The 17618-nt window shown below is 35.4% G+C and overlaps 1 protein-coding gene across 1 annotated transcript in view; it reads right to left on the reverse strand.

The window, feature by feature from the left end:
- Positions 1-17618, reverse strand: part of igsf9bb (immunoglobulin superfamily, member 9Bb) — a gene marked incomplete at both ends in the record, with an annotated part of 126505 nt that overhangs the window by 45973 nt on the left and 62914 nt on the right. Inside the window, 2 exons of the mRNA XM_081390460.1 lie at positions 4461-4602; positions 8717-8834. Coding sequence (XP_081246586.1) covers positions 4461-4602; positions 8717-8834 — 260 coding nt within the window. The remainder of the gene's footprint in view (positions 1-4460; positions 4603-8716; positions 8835-17618) is intronic.

Genomic DNA, 17618 nt, shown 5'->3' on the forward strand with positions numbered 1-17618 from the left:
AAAAAAAAAAAAACATAATATCCTTTTTCTATAGAGTGTACAGGCCACGCATGAGGGCGTCTTGAATGGCTCAGGGCACCGCTACTTATAATCAGTGCTAGTGGAGCGTATGATGACACAAGCGGCATGTCACTGGATATTCTTGTCATGGGGGAGAGAAGGAGAACAGTGAACTATGAAAACCTGAGAGGGTCTGTGGTGAGGCTACGGTTATCATTTATCGTATAAATGTGGTCGTTCACTATGTTCCCTTTTCTATTCAAGGTTAACACAGAGGACACACCATTTTATGTATCTGTTTCTATTACTGTTTCTTTAAACATACCCTCTCTGATGTTCATTCGTGTTTATTTTGTGCTGTAACTAGTAGTAAAGAGAAAGAATGTGCTCCCGCTTCGCTTGAACTGAGGCAATGCAGCAATGTGGCATGAAACGTATTTATGGTTTGAATTTCATAATAAAACTTAATTTTGAAAGCTGAGATTGTTTTATATCAAAATATATCAATATATAAAAAATAGCATCAAATAACCTGCTCTGTCTTTTCTGTCAGCGCATTGTCCATATCCTCTTTGTTCCGCAATGTTTTTTCACTGCGTGAGAATATTGATGTGTGGCATGAGCGCGTAAGAACAATGTCACTTCCGTGAGTCTCACGCTGAATGAGTGAGAGTTGGAAGCCCTGATAGGGCCCTGTCCCAAATGGCGCACTTCATGCGGACTTTCGGTCTCCTGGACTTGAATTGCGCGTGCTCACTGAGTCTACTAATCCGTATGGCCGTCCCATTCAGCATTTTACCGCTCTGAAGTGTGCTCAGCAGCGCCCCCTTTGTACCCTTTGTACCCTTGTCTTCCGCGAAGCCCGCATAGAAGCAGGCTCCATGCACTTTAACAACCCAGGAATCCTTGCGAAAGGCCAATCAGACAACAGATGGGAGGAGATTTCACTCACGGATAATTGTTGACATGGCTGAGAAGAAAATATTATGGTTTTTATGACCTAAATGTACATTTTACCAGTTGTTACCTACAGTTTATACAAACATTATGGTCATTGAGCAGTGGTTGATGTCTCAAACATAATAATAGCGCATTTTATAATACGGTCGCATTATGATTCATTAAATAAATAGAACCGAATGGCAGGGTTTTACTGAGTCATATGTAAACATAGTATGAATATTGAAACCTGTAAATTGAAAAAATATGTTTAATATGTTTGTTATGTTTAAATTATGTTTTAAAATTGTAATCTTAGTTCAAATGGAACATTATGTATTATTATGTACATCATTTAAATAATCATGATATACAGTATCTATTGTCTAATGCCCAGGTGATATGCACAATATCAAAATATAGAACTGTAAAATTAGGCTGTGTAGTTGACATGCAGATAAGATGTCGGAGCGCAAAAATGTGATTTCTCCTGTCCAACAACAATCAGACCGTTATTTCCGGCTTGACGATCGAGTCTGTCCCAAAAATACCTCTCAATGCGCCCTCGTGGACTCGCACCAAGGGCCCTATAGGTCTGCACTACATGACGTCACCAAAGTGTGGACTCTGAGGAAGTCCACAAGTCCGGAGTGTGCCATTTGGGACAGGGCCATAGTCATTCATGCTTTTACCTTAGCAACATGCTAATGCTAAAGTCGTGTAAGGAGTAGCTTCCTATTTTTAGTGTCCCCAATTAGTCACTTATAAGTTTCTATTTCAGTTGGAATTAATGCCCTTCGAAGTATTTATTAGAAGAAGAAAAAAACACATTGCCCACAATTATTGGCACCCCTAGAAAATCTTATGAGTAAAATATATCAAGTATTCCCAGTCATATTTACATGTTTTAGCACCACAGGGTTAGCCTGGCTCCGCCCTCCTACGTACTTCCGCTCAATTTCATTTTCCTTCAGTACTACGTCTGGGACTGCTGTATATTCTTAGGTTTCCAGAAACAAATTTTTTGTAGGACCAATCAGCGAATAGAGGGAGTGGCTGAGAACGATGACGTTGATGTGATCACACACATGACTAGCGTCGGCCAATAGTGAGCCTACGTGTGACGTACAACACACAGACGCGCTGCTTTATCAAGACTTGAGGAACAGAGAGAAGGAAATGAATAGTGGAATAAAGTCGTTTTTTTTTTTTGCGCACAAAAAGTATTCTCGTCGCTTTATAAACTTTATAAAAGACAGACATCTTATTCTAAACATAATCCTCTGATCATTCGGACGACCACACGTTAGCGATTGGCTATGGCAGATCCTGAGTGACTCTGGGCAGATCCAATAGTTTTGACAGAGAACAGAGAACCCGCCTTCAAGGAAGTAAACGTTTCTCAATGGAGCGAGGCCAGACTCTCTGTACAAATGAAATGCACGAGAGTCTGGTAGAACCAGGCTACCACAGGGTGGCCAGGAACATGAAATTATCCAGACATGACTTCCAGTTTCATAGGAGTATAAATATGAGGAAACACAAAGGCAAAATTCCCTTGATCATCAATCACAATGAGTAAGACCAAAGAATATAGTTCTGATGTGCAGCAAACGATTGTTAAGCTTCACAAAATAGAAAAAGGCTGTATAAGAAAACAGCTAAACTATAGAAAATTCCCATTTTCACCAACAGGGCAATAATTAAGAAGTTTCAATCAAGTAAAGATGTTACAAATCTGCCTGGAAGTGGATGTGTGTCTATATTGTCACACCCACAAGTGTGATTAGGGACACTGAGAATGAAATTGTTATGACTAATATTAATGTATTACTTTAAACATTTGGTCCAGCACAGGGCAAAAGAGACACGAATGAGACAATCTGAGGTGTGAGACCTTCAAACAAGTATAATGACACACGGACACATGCACACATGTAAATACAAGTGGGAAACATATAGCTTAATTTCATACTAAACTAAAACTAAACTCAGAATGCTAAAACTTCACAAAAGTATCCCTTGTAAAATTGCATTTTTTTTTTTTTTGCAAAACATTCAGGGGCGATTCTATGGCTACGTTTACACTAGTGCATTTTTGTTTTAAAACTTTTAAAACATCTTATATATCTTATATATCATCTATTATATCTTATATCTTCTTCCCCTTCTTGTATCTGTGACTTAGTCGCCCTAAGTATCCAATCGCTGCGTATCCTTCCATGATTCGTCAAGCCCCTACGCTACTGAAACACAACAATAACAGACCAAGCTCAATGCCCGTGTAAGCATTAACATGGAGATGAGACTGCAAGCTTTACTGACTTAGTTCAAGCTATTATTAGAGCAATCGGCAACTCTTTACATTTGTATGTGCATGCCCAGTGTGCATGAATGGTCACAAGCGTTTTCAGTCATGTGGACGGAGATCTTTTCTGAAACGTAGTGGAAACAGCAGTATGGGCGTGACGAGGATCGGTTTAATTTTAAAATGCTGTGATAGAACCAAAAACGCACTAGTGTGGACATAGCCTACGCTTTCTATTGTAGGAGGCCCAGAGCTGCTTTTTTTTACACTGAAAACTCTTTAAAAATAAATGTATAAAATGCATCTGTTTATCAATAGATGTACACTACGGTTCAAAAGTTTGGGGAGGGTAAGATTTGTTTATTGTTTTTGAAAGAGTCTCAAACACCGTGTCTACACCGGACGCGTACGGTGCGATGTGACAAAAGACAATAGAACCCTTTATAATCAGTGATGTTGTTTACACTGGATGCAGAGGACTCCAAGCACTCACGATACTTCTCACAGGAAGGAAAACTGAATTTGTAACAGTCGCTTTATCGCGTCCGGCATAGACATGGTGTTAAGCTCGACAAGGCTGCATTTATATGATCAAAAATACAGTTAAAACAGTAATATTGTGAGATGTTATCCTATTTATTATCATATATATATATCATTAAAAATAACTTTTCTATTTGAATAAGTTTTAAAATATAATTTATCATCTATTATTATCAAAGTTGAAAACAGTTGTGCTGCTTAACATTTTTATGGAAACCATGATAATCTTTTTTTCCAAGTTTCTTTGATGAAAGTTTAAAAGAACAGAATTTATTTGAAACAGAAATCTTTTGTATTATTATAACGCATTTACTGTCACATTTGATCAATTTAATGTGTCCCTGTGGAATAAAAGTATACATTTCTTTTTTCTTTAAAAAAAAAAAAATCGAACTGACCCCAAACTTTTGAATGGTGTGTTCGGATGAGTTGAAGCCCTCTAAATACAGTTTAACGACACCTACAATTACATTTCAGAACATTTCTCAACAAAAGGCCTTACAAAGTGTTTGACCAAAGCCTAAAACAGTATTACAATGCCCATAATCCCTAATGGCAAACTCACTGATGCCTCAATGATGATGACGAAACTACATGGATTGTGACAAACTCCACATGGACACAGGACAGTGGGGGTATGGTACAGTAATGAACCCGATCATAACTTTACTTCTTGAAGTAGACGTTATCTTCCTCCCAGAACCAGGTGTACGTTAGGTTGCCAGGATATGCCTCAGCATGACAAGTGAAGAATGCATCCTGGGATATGTTTACGGTTATGTTCTCTGGCGGTGAGACAATAAATGGGGGTCCTGAAATAGAAAAGAGACACATAATAAATCAACATTACATATCAGTATGCGTCACATCCTATTGGAGCATATAGCAATCTCAGTACTCTTCAAGGATAAAAACAACGAGAGCTGGAGAAAAGATTTCATATGAGTGTTTTTAATCATGTATATTTTAATTCTGTCATTTTGAATTCAACAGCTGTTAAACAATCAACACAATCCACAATTTTGGAGTGAATCAAGTGAATATTGTATTCAGTTAATGCCTCACTTACAGTGGTGTACATACTGAATGAAGAGTTAATATACACTACCAGTCAAAACTTTGGAATAATTATTACGATTTATGCTCACCAAGGCTGTATTTAGTTGCACAAAAATACAGTAAAAACAGTCATTTTGTGAAACATTATTACAATTTAAAATAACTGTTTTCTGTTGTAATACATTTACAAATGCAATTTATTCCTGTGTTGGCAAACCAGGACCATTGCTCCAGTATTCCAGTATTCAGTGTGAATACATGATCCTTTAGATATCTTCTTTGGTCTTTGTACCAGTAAAACATTCTGCAAGTTTCATAGCTTGAAACATCCTAATCATTATAAACAAAGCATTTATTTAATCAAGCTCCAAAAGATATTGCGGGATCTTTGACATCACACAGCAAATATATTTGCATATGATATGACTGCCTCCAGAGCAAGACATCAATGAATAGTTATTATACATCATTATAAATCATTATTATTATACATCAGTAGGCCCCACCTACTGGCATTCAGTCACTTAACAGATGACACAAGATGCATCAAAAGCAAATAGAACCCATTATAATCACTGATGCTGTCTACACTGGATACAGTATACAGATGCGCGTTCAGTTTCTGACATACTCCAACATGCTTGAGTCTGCCGACAGCACGACAAATGGAAGAGCGAAAAAAACATCCCGGATCGTGTCAGAGGATTATATGTTTGTTCGGAGCATTTTGTTTTGTAAACATGACACAGTATAATGGAGAGTTGGCGAAGAAACTTTTGGTGAAAGATGAAGCTGCCAATTTTATTGGATCTGACAGCAGCTGAATAACAAACCGTAAGTAAATGATTTCATAATGCTTTGTCTGTAAATGATGGGGGGGTTTTGGATAATGTTTGCAAAAGACTTATTTATGTGCAATAGCAAGTGGGCATTGATACTGTTTCCTATGGTGCAAAAAACAAGTGAACCTCAAGGAACATATTAAAATAATAAAAAATCCATGTCATGATCACTTTAAACTAAATATTAAAAACACTAGATAAAAACATGTAAAAATATTAGAGGTACCCTCAGCTGTAAGGTACATATTTGGATCAACCGTCTCATTTGAATATCATCGATTAAGATGATAAGAATTCTACTCAGTGTGAGAATCTGCAGCGGCCTACCAACAGATCTCACTGTACCGCCCACTGTGGGCATCGCTTATGTTGGCAGTGCCAGTGTAAAGAGAGGGCTCTTCTGTGGAGAAAGCCTGCAGAGATCTCCACATGAAGGCATGGACTCTACAGATGCTCTCTGTCCTGCAAGCACACACCAGTACAAAAACAAACTTGAAAGGCAGCCATCGTGTCTGTATAACCATGTTTCTTCAACTAGCAGCTTTTATGTTTCAGCAGTTGAAATAAGTTTTTCTCCTTTTTTGTTATGTGATGGTCTTATTAAAAATGTTAATTCTTATTTTTATACTCTTCAAATGCCTTTTATGTATACATTTGTATTGCTTTACCCTTGCCATTCAGTCTTAAAATATGTGATAAACTGGTCTAGACCACTACAGAAATTCATGACACAGTTTCCTGAAAATGTGCTTGGTCCGGTACACACTATAGCTTATTCTGGTGAACAGACCACATGATCACCATGTAAAGTGATCAAAGTTTGAAAGCAAATGTTGATAGCAAAATTGCGCACAATAATTTACTTGATATTAACAGCCTTCGATTTTTTTTAAACAATTCCATCAGTAGGGCTCAAGTATAGAAGTCCATTTCTGCCTCACTTAAAAAATATGATGATGAATCTGTAAATAATAATAATAATAATAATGAGAAACGTTTTTTTTTTTAATTATGACTTAGCATCTCATTATATTGAGAATATCTCATAATAATGACTTGGCATTTCATAATAATGGGAAACTTTCCCATAATGAGAAACTTTCTCATTATTAATGCTTAGTATCTCATAACAATCAGAAACTTTCTCTTAATTTATTGTTAATATCTCATAATGAGAAACTTTTTCATGATTCATGCTTAGTATGAGAAACTTTCTTAAAAATGTACTTAATGTCGTAACGTAGAATTTCGAAAAAAAATTTAAGAAATTACTTTAATAAGTCATTTATTAAATTAATGAGAAACTTTCTCATTATTAATGCTTCGTAGTATCTCAGAATGAGAAATGTTCTTAAAATGTACTTTGTCGTAAAATTTAGAAAAAAAATCTAATAAATGACTTCTATATATAATAATATCTCATAATAATATATAATATAATATCTCATAATAATGGGAAACTTTCTCATAATCAATGCTTAGTATCTCATAATGAGAAAATTACTTACTATCTACTTTGTCATAATTTTTTTCCAAAAAACAAATAAATGACATAATATTGCATAATAATGGAAAACTCTCTTAATTAATTCTTAGTATCTCATAACAATGGGAAACTTTCTCAGGATTATTGCTAAGTATCTCAAAACGATGAGAAACTTTGTCATAATTAATGTTTAGTATTTCAAAACAATGAGAAACTTTCTCTTGATTAATTGTTAGCATCTCATAATGAAAAACTCATGGTTATTGCTTAGTATCACAATATACTGAGAAGCTTTCTTAATATATACAGTGTCGTAAAAGTTTGAAACAAATCTAATTGACTTAATATGTAATAATCTCGTAATAATAATATCTCATAACAATAAGAAACTTTCACTTAATCAATGCTTAGTATCTCATAACAATGAGAAACTATCTCAATATGTACTTTATGTCATAACATTTAGAAAAAACGGACTAATGTAATAGGAAACTTTCTCATAATTAATGCTTGGTATCTCATAACAATGAGAAGCTTTCTCATAATTAATGTTTAGTATTGCATGACAATGAGACACTTTCTCTTGATTAATTAGAATCTCATAATGAAAAACTCTCATGATTAATGCTTACTATCATAATTACAGACTTTCTTAAAATGTACTTTGTTGTAAAATTTAGTTAAAAAACTAACGACTTAATATCTCATAATAATGAGAAACTTTCTCATGATTAATGCTTCGTATCTCATAACAATGAGAAACTTTCTCATGATTAATGCTAAGTATCTCATAATAATGAGATACTTTCTTAATATGTACTTAATACCTATGTTGTATAATTTAGAAAAAGTCTAATAATTGATTTAACATCTCGTAATAATGAGATATTCTCATATTAATAACTTACCATAATAAAGAGAAAGTTTCTCGTAAATAATGAGAATGTTTCTGTGGGGGAATGTGGGCTTCCATACAACAACACCAAATCAGTATTGATAGTGTTTCTATTATACCGAATGTCATTTAGTATTACAATCAACAGTATTCAATTATTACAATGATTCACTTTTAAGTTTTTTATTTTATTTAATTTAAAACTTTAGTAGTTTTATTTAAAACTGGTTTGTTAAGCATTTGATGGGAAGAAAAAGAAAAAGAGTAGCATATTTTATTATTGTCTAGAAGTATGAATAAATTGAATAAAGAGGATATCTGCAACAGAACAGATTAGCGATCCCAAAAGGAAAAAGCTTATTTGGCGGCACTATGGTGAAAAATCTCTCTGACAGTGAACCCATTACTGCTTTATACTGTACCAGACAGCTAACATATGGAGTCCAATTATCTCTGTAGCTCTGCAGCATGGGTGCCATGCCATGCAGCATGCAGCTTTGCAAGCATGACTGTACACACATACACAGACACAAACACAGAAGACCGTTCAAACACAGCACAGAACTCTGACAACATGATAGTCATGTCATTCAAATAACAGCAAACAATAAAGACATGGAGTCAAGTCAGAGTTAGGGTGCTACCTTGGACGAGTAAGCGTGTGGTATGGATGGCCTCTCCCTGCTCGCTGTACGCTCGGCATGTGTACGCTCCCCTGTCCTCACGGCTGATGGAAACAAGCGTCAGGCTGCCATCACTGACCTGTGGAGAGAGGACACAGCATCACTTACTGAGAAACAAATTAACAATCTTATAAACATAAAGAAAACAAACAAGTGTTGGGGGTAACGCATTACAAGTAATGCGAGTCAAGTAATCATATTACTTTTTCAAAGTATCAAGTATGCATTACATTTAAAGTTACAGTAAAATATCGGAGTTACTTTTTCAAATAAGTAACGCAAATTACTTTGTTTTCCCATTAAATGACGCCGCTCCTGTCCCTATGTTGAGAGAAATCGGGAGTAAGTGCAGAGGCGTTGTGTGCACGGTGTAAACATGATAGTTATTGTACAGTAGTTCTTCTAGACTATCAGAATATTATGCAAACCTGTAATAATTATTTTTTTTAAATGATACAATTGTACTTTATGTATTTAATCTCACTTAACTATGTGTCTTTGCTGCTGACCTTCGATGATCCAATTCAACCATACCAATAAGCAAAAATTTCTTTAGATAAACATCACATTTCTGCTCCGTTTGTTTGTTTTTATTGCTGAAGTAAGAGTCCTGAACTTTCTTCTCCTGTGTCCTATGCTTCTGCAGTCCAGAATGCCAGCACAACTGAAAGGTGTGTTTGAGCTGCACCCTCTATTGTACAGGCATGAATTTGCATTTGCTTCAGCCTGAGGCTTATTCATTTCACTTTTGGTGAGAAAGGGCCTTTACATTTGCCAAAAACAGAGAAAGCAAGCAAGAAAGCCCAGCCTAGGTGAGAAAAAAGTAACGCAAAAGTAAGTGTATTACTTTGAAATAGAAAAACATGAATGTAAAACTCAAATCTCTTTTTGCTTATAAAAAGGTCATGTGGGGTTTTTAAAGTCAAAAGTAACACATTGATAATCCCGAAATGTGAGCTACACAACTTCTCAATTTTTATCTCTGTGAAAGGTTTCACTTATTTTTCTTATATGAACACATAGATCAGTAGAAATGATGTGTTGGGGGAACCCTGCTCAGCATCCCATGAGATCCATTTTTCCTGCAGACATACTATACCCACAGTTATGTTACTTCACATTCAAAACATGCATCATGAAAGGGGCCACTCTTACAAGTTCATATAACAACTTATAAAGAATAAAACAATTTGAGGAAAGAGTTGTCTCATACACAGTACAAACAAAAATGATTTGCAGTGAAATCGCTGTGAACCGGAGACACAGAGGCAGAGACTGCGTAGGAGAGATCAAACAAACCAGGCCACTCCAACAGAGACTTAAAGATCAATGTGCATCTCTCTTTCTGTGCCCACACAAGCGTTATTTCCATTTTGCCAATGGCAGAGCAGTTCTTGCATTTATCTAATATGCTCTGGATTATTCTTGGTTAGATTGGCTGAGGTGTGGACCAAGGAGGGTTTGGAATTTGTATTAAACATTTTAGAAATTAGGATGCAAAAGCATAATTTACAGTGGGGATATACCCACCAATTTTGGCCATGGCCAGTTTTGTCCCCACCATTTTATGAAATAGCTTACAGCAGGAATGAATCTAATACAGAGGAAGCATCTACAATTGTTAGTATTTGTTTATTATTATTATTTAAACTTTTATTTATACTATTTATTCACAAATAAATAAATCAGTTCACTTTCCACGGGAACCCCTTGTACTGAAAGTTAAAATGTAACCACTAGACCAACAATAAACATTCAATTGGTGATCCATACATTTAACCACCAACCTACCAGAATGTTGCTACTAGGATACATCACAATGCTTTTGAGTGTCAAAAGGTCAAAAGGCATGCACTTTTGAGGAGGCTGGCAGTTTCAGCAGTGGGATGGTCTAGCACAGTTGAAATATGGCTCTTTTTTCCCCCAAGAATTCAATGCCATGGGCAAATTCTCTCTTACAGGCCAATACAATACAATAAAAACTACTTTTTTATTTTATTATAGTCATTTTAAAATATTTGTGCATGAACTAATATTCATGATCTAAGCCTTCTACGCAACACTTTGAATCTTCTTACAAAGTGACACCTGGATATAATTGTGCCATTTTCATTCTTGTATGATGTTCTAACTGGACTTTTGGTTTTTAACTACTAAAAGTAAAATACTAGGCCAGTCTTCTCTGTATCTTGTTATTATTCTGAAATGATAGTGCATATAAACAATGCAAGACATCAATAATTAATAGGTTCCTGTATGAACTTCGAAGCTCTTTCAAGCTGTGATGGTTAGATTGCTGGCTCGGTTTCACAATCATCTTTTCGAGACAAGGCCACACTTACAAGAGGAGAGTGTTTTAGCTTGTTTTGGCATTGAATTGTGCACATGGTCTCAGAGAGTGAGCAGACAAACAGCTGAATAATGGATTTACTCTGTACAAGTGTGTGTGTTTGGTGGCAGAGGGGCAGGTAAGGCCAGGGATGCTGATACTACTGTATGCATGATTCATTGGTACATGTTATTTCAAAGGGAAAAAAATTGTCTTAAACATTGTAATAACTTTCTCCACCTTTGAAATAACTTTCTTCTAAGCTGACATCACATAGGCAGTGTGGGCACTGAAAATAATGCAGCTTTTCTAAACTCTAATGGTTAATGCATTATTTTACTGCGGTTTAATGTAAATTAACGTTAATACTAAATATAATACAGGTTATGGCAATAATATCAAATAACAGATTTTAGAAATAAGCATTTACCATTGGTATATGTCATAAGGCTTAAGGGTCAAAAGGCCTTCTCAAAAATAGGTACATGCTGGTGTTTTCATTCTCATTTCTTAGAATCATTTCTCAAGCCCTAGACGTTTGTCATTAGTAATGTCCATGGTTAGTTTCGTAAACTAAACTGATTAACTGACTTTCGTAAACTAAACTGATTAAAAAACATTTTGAAAACTGAAATAAATGAAAAACTAAATTAAACAATTAATAATAATAATAATATAACATTAATAAAAATAAAATAATAATTATCAAAAATAAATAATAGTTTTCATAATCAATAAAAGCTCTTATCCCATGGTGAAAAAATCTGACATCCTATTTCAACTAATTTCATATTTTCACAGCTTGGTTGCTGCAATAATCACTTGAAAAAAAAATCCCTTAAAAAAGGAAACACTCTTTAAAGGTGCTCTACGTGATGTTGGGTGACGTCACTTCTTGTTGACGTTTAAAGTATTGTCAAACAAAACGGAGGCTAGCTAGACCCTCCCTCCTCCTCATCCGCGCACTAACCCCCCAAACCCCACCCCCAAATCCTTCTTGTCGGTTATTGGCTGGAACAGTTTATGTTTCATGGTGCGGGTTAGCCCAGTTTGTTTTTCTTGCCGTTTGTGGAGCGTGGGGTGTCTACAAAGACCGTGTTTTTTTACAGTGTGTTCAGGGGACAGTAAGGCTGGTCCGAATACCATTTTTTGAGCTTCGAAGAACCTATTTATTTCGAGAACCGTTCATCCAATCGACTTCACAAAGGCAGTGTCGCATTTGGTGCAATATATATGGACATGCGAGACACGACACATTCAGAATTAATAAACTTTAGTAAACTACTGAACAGTGCGAGCGGGAAGCGGCGTGCCTTACGCGGGCAGGGCTTATATGCTCCGAGAACGGACACTGCACTATAGTGATATAAAACGCACACACACAGGTCTGGGCCCGGTTTCCCAAAGCGTTCTTATCTCTAAGTAGTTCTTAACCTATTCCTTAACCTCTCTCTTAACCTTATGGCACGATTCCCGAAACGTTCGTTCGCTAAGTATATCTTCTGTAAGTCACACTTTCGTAAGGTTGGTCTGGACCACTCTTAGCTTTACCTTATCACTGTTGCAGGTCTATATGAATATAATTCTGAAGTTTTAATACACCCAGACAGTATTAAATTAGGCTAATTCAAGTGTTTTCATGCAAAGAATAAAATTGTCATTACACTGATTGTTGTTAGATTTTTAATTATATTATTGTACAATATTATTAATTTAATTAAAACGCTCTTTTAAAGGCCAGTGAAAGCATAGGCTACTGTCAGTTAAGTCCTATTCAGACGCTAATATTGTTTCTCATGGGCTCGTCCGGTATTTTAAACATTTACAGGGGTAAGTCTGTGATTTTAGTGCCGTCCGAATCCATAATATCAGTGTTTTCTCACCCAACCCGCGTAAAAATCCCTGGCCAAATTAGTACCTTCTGTTTTTTGACAAACAGGTCGTGTGGTAATTTAATTGCCGTCTGAATCCACATCTCTGAGTTTACAAGAGATTCAAAATTCACGGTTTAAATCCTTTTTGATCACTGCCGAGCACCGTACGCAAGATGTAAACTTTTATTACTGAAATGCTGGAAAGTATTTACAAGAACAATATTTCATCGCAGCTCCACCTCAGCGAACAAAAATGGGAAAGAGAAGAAGGCACGTACATTTTTGAAAAGGTTATTGTGGCAGCAATATATGTTACAATTTTAAAATATGTAGGCTAGGCTATTATAGGCTATTATAGTTTGGATTATTTTTTATAATGTCCAATAATCATAATAAATTGCAATTTCAACTATTTCTGAAGTGCTTCATTTATAAAGAACACCGCTTTCTCACATAAACAGCCCCTGCACGAGAGAATAATTGATTCTCGAGCCATCGATATCAAACAATTCAGCACCATCGCCACGGACAGCGCCGGGTAACATCGCACGTAAGAAGGTATATCTTAAGCAGCTTCCTAAGGTATGGTTCGGGGAACACACTTAGGAACATAAACAACTTTGGTAAGATATATCTTTCGAGCTTTCTTAGCGCGCTAAGAGTGAGCGTTATCGGGAAACCGGGCCCTGTTAAATTAAGCAATACTTTTAAGGTAGTCTAATATTTTTCTGACAAACAAATTACTGATACAGTAAAGGGTAGATTTAAATAAAGAAAAATAAAATTTAGATAAAGAAAACCGAAATTTAAATAAAGAAAAACGAAATTGAAATAAAGAAAAAACGAAATTTAAATAAAGAAAATGAAATTTAAATAAAGAAAAAAGAAATTAAGTTAAATTAAAAACAAGATTAATTTAGATTGATAATAACGGGTAAAAAAGCTAATACATTTTGTTTCTATTATTCTATTTTCCACAATGTCAAAGCAAGCAGCTTAACCCAAAACACAAGCTCAGGCATGCACTTCGGTCCATACAAACTCCGCTGTTCTGCGCTCTAGCCAGAGAACACTCCCGTTGCTGGAACACTCAGGCGTCGGTTCTATTTCTAGCATGCACGCGTTTTCCGCGCCGCTCAAGCCGCGCCCGAGACGCGTGTCTCACGCAGGCAGTGTGCAAACTCCAACCTGTTAACATGGGAGCCGAAATAAAAATGGACACGCCACGCAGTCAGTGTGTCGCCGGCCTTATTCAAGCGCGAATGAGAACTGTTTCGCGGGGGATCCCAGGTGTGCAAAAAAAAAAAAAAAAAAAAATTCGAATGTCAAATTTTCAAATTGAATACCAACCCACTGAACGAATATTCGAATATTCGGGTCCAGCTCTAGGGGACAGGCAGCTAACGGATAGTGAGGAGATGTTTGCTGTATGTGACAAAAAAGTTTTGGCCAAAAAACGCGTGACATCGCTTAGAGCACCTTTAACATAACCAAACTCAGACAAGCACTGGAGATAACAGGAGAATACCACAGCCAACTAAAGACGACGTGGAACAGAGAACAGAATGAACTGAGAGCTTCCAATAAACCCACACTAAGATTGTTAACCAAACCGAAGACACCTGCTTAACTTAATGATTATGGAGACAAATTAACTCATGAACTTTGGCACACAGAATATGCTACACATATAATAAAAAAAAAATATATGATTATTATTATTATTATTATTATTATTACAATGATTATATATATAAAAAAATGATTCTAAAGGACTTCAACAATCAGAAGCCATACTTGAAAATTTTACTGAAAAAAGTTTTTTTTTAATGACATTTACTTTTCAAAATAATGAATAAATTAGTAAAATGTATTTCAAATGAATAGTGTATTCTCTACAATTCAGCAAAAAAACCTTTACTCACTTTCGAATGCAATTTGCTGTGAATCATAATCTCATGGGAAATATGTGACCGGGTACAACTGGTCTCAGAACAGCATAACAGATCTGCCGTTCTCTGCAGACAGACCTGACGGGTAAGGGACTCGCCACAGCATCTTTTCTCCCTGCCCTGTCAGAGCTGGATGGTTAACGATACATGAGGGTCACTTTACTGCTGCCGGCCGAGCAGGTGAAGAGTACTTTGAGAAAAAAATTGCAGGAGTGGAGACAGATGACATAGATTCATGCTTAAGTAAAGCCTTCGCTGAGGGGGCTCTCTGATGAATTATTCAGTGTTCCATCAGACGGTGTAATGGCAAGGCCTACTAGCAAGCATCATCATCACAGTTCATGTGAAATCAGGCATGTGTGACTTTACTCTTAGGAGACTTACTGTACACACACCTTGAAGTATTTTTTCTTTTTCTTTTTTCTTGGATGGTAAACTTTGTTTTTTTTGATTGGCAAAATCCCCAAAACATTGTGCTCTGGTAAGAGCCACCATAGTGAAAATTAAATATACCAAAATGTATTTAAAATACATTTATTTTATGCTAAGTATTCTATAAATACATTTACATTTGTATGTACTTAATATGAATACTTTACAGTTTCTGATGGAACTAAAATGGAACTATTGCAAGTATACTTTAGTTACACTTAAAATATCTTGCATTTAAAGACTTATATTTTACCGTGATCATACTAAATGTAAGGATAGCAAAAATGCATTTTATGTTTAATAATAAGTTAATAATAATAAGTTTAATAATAAGTACTCCAAATAAATTTCTCAAGTCTCAAGCGATATGTCAGTAAATATATGTTATGGATTTATACTATACTTAGTATAAATACATTTTCGTATAGGTTTTTTTCATTAGGGCAGTGTTGGTATTGTTAACTAAAACCATTAAAAACGGTTTTCGGTAACTGAAATAAAGCTGAAATAAAATATAACATAAATATTAGATGGAAAAAGTACTAAAATTTAAACTAAATTTGATAATAAAAAAACTATAAAAATGAATAATGCACATAAAATTCTAAAAATTAAATTAAAATTAAAATGTAAACTGAAAACTATGAAAAAAAAGCTAATTCAAAATATTAATAAAATATGAATAATACTGGTAAGAGCGACTTGCAGTCAGAATCCACAACTATATCTGAATGGTCGTCAATTGAAAAATATGCTCTTTTTTTTGGTAGTTACAGCATCTATCCAGCGGAGGTTAACTGCTAACCAGTCAAACCTTGACCCCTTGGCGTGAACATACACACTCTGCGCATTTACAAACTGAACATACATACCTTAAGTCTACAAATGGGTAAGTACAACAGCTAATTTACTCAACAAACAGCAGAAGTCTGAGATGGCGCTGTGGATCCCAGACTCCATAATTACTCTAATTACACAGATGGAGATGCACGGCCAGGCAACAGCAGACCCAGCAACAATCTAATAAATCAAATCATAATAATTTATATAAAAACATTACCGTATATATGTTATTTAGCATAAATCAAAGACCATATCCCACCTTCCATTCATAAATAACCCTGATGTTGTTGACTTACTTAATCTATGGCTATCAAATATGGTGATCTCTTTTTTAAGGGGACACTTGCAAAGATTTAAATGTTGCTTTTTTAAACTTCAGAAAAGTTTGACATTATGGAAGTAATATGGATTGTAAACTATAGTTCATGACATTAAAAAGGACCATATTGTTGTCAATAAAGGAGTACTTGAGCATCATTAGTGGGACAGTCAGGTTTCAGAAGTAAAATTTCCTTATAAATGGAATAGATTTTTAATGATAACCTACAAATCTTTACAGACAGACCTACTGTGATTACACATTATTTTAGTGTATTTTTTAATAATTGTGTTGACAGCAGAATTGAAGCTGAACCCATGATTCTGCATAGAAGTCTCCACCAATCAGAGAATCTAAACAAGCAAATCGCACCAAAACAACTCTTAAGCGCTTGTCCACTTCCATGAAGCATAGAAAATTAGTAAAAGTCGTCTTCCTACGCTTTCAAACCACTTAATTATATATATATATTATAAGGGGTGTAACGATACACGTATTCGTATTGAACCGTTCGGTACAAGGCTTTCGGTTCGGTACGCATTACAAACCGATTGATTCGGTGTGACCAAAATTTTGTTAGCAGTCGTGACCACCACAACGTTGCCCAACATCAAATGGAGATCTAGAGAGAAGCATTCAAATTTCTCCGTTATTAACCGTAGATCTCTGTTATATCAAACAGCGCTGACGTGGAAACCAGGAGAAACATTGTGGCGTCAATGAACTAGTTGTAGGCTTTAAGTCAACAAATCAGCAACATTAACCAATGGATTTAATGTAGTAACACTAACTGTAACCATAGTAATAGTAAAATGCTTTCAAGTGCGTCACACATCTTTTTCCAGCACTTCAAAACTCAAATACTATCATAATGTTACTTATAATGTGATGACCAAAACATTATTGTTCATCCTTCAAAGATTATGCTTTAAACAAAAAAGTCGATGCAGAAGTTTCTTTTGTCTGTAAATAACATTATAGATCTAATCAGTCAAAACAACATGCTACAGTATTTTGACTAAACAAAGAGCTTGCCATCACTCAAATCAAATACAACGAATATCACAAGCAACGAATACCATTGTTTCTGATATTATCTCACCTTACTTCAAAA

The sequence above is a fragment of the Scardinius erythrophthalmus genome, assembly GCF_964197995.2.
Source record: "Scardinius erythrophthalmus genome assembly, chromosome: 17".
Classification (NCBI taxonomy): Eukaryota; Metazoa; Chordata; class Actinopteri; order Cypriniformes; family Leuciscidae; genus Scardinius; species Scardinius erythrophthalmus.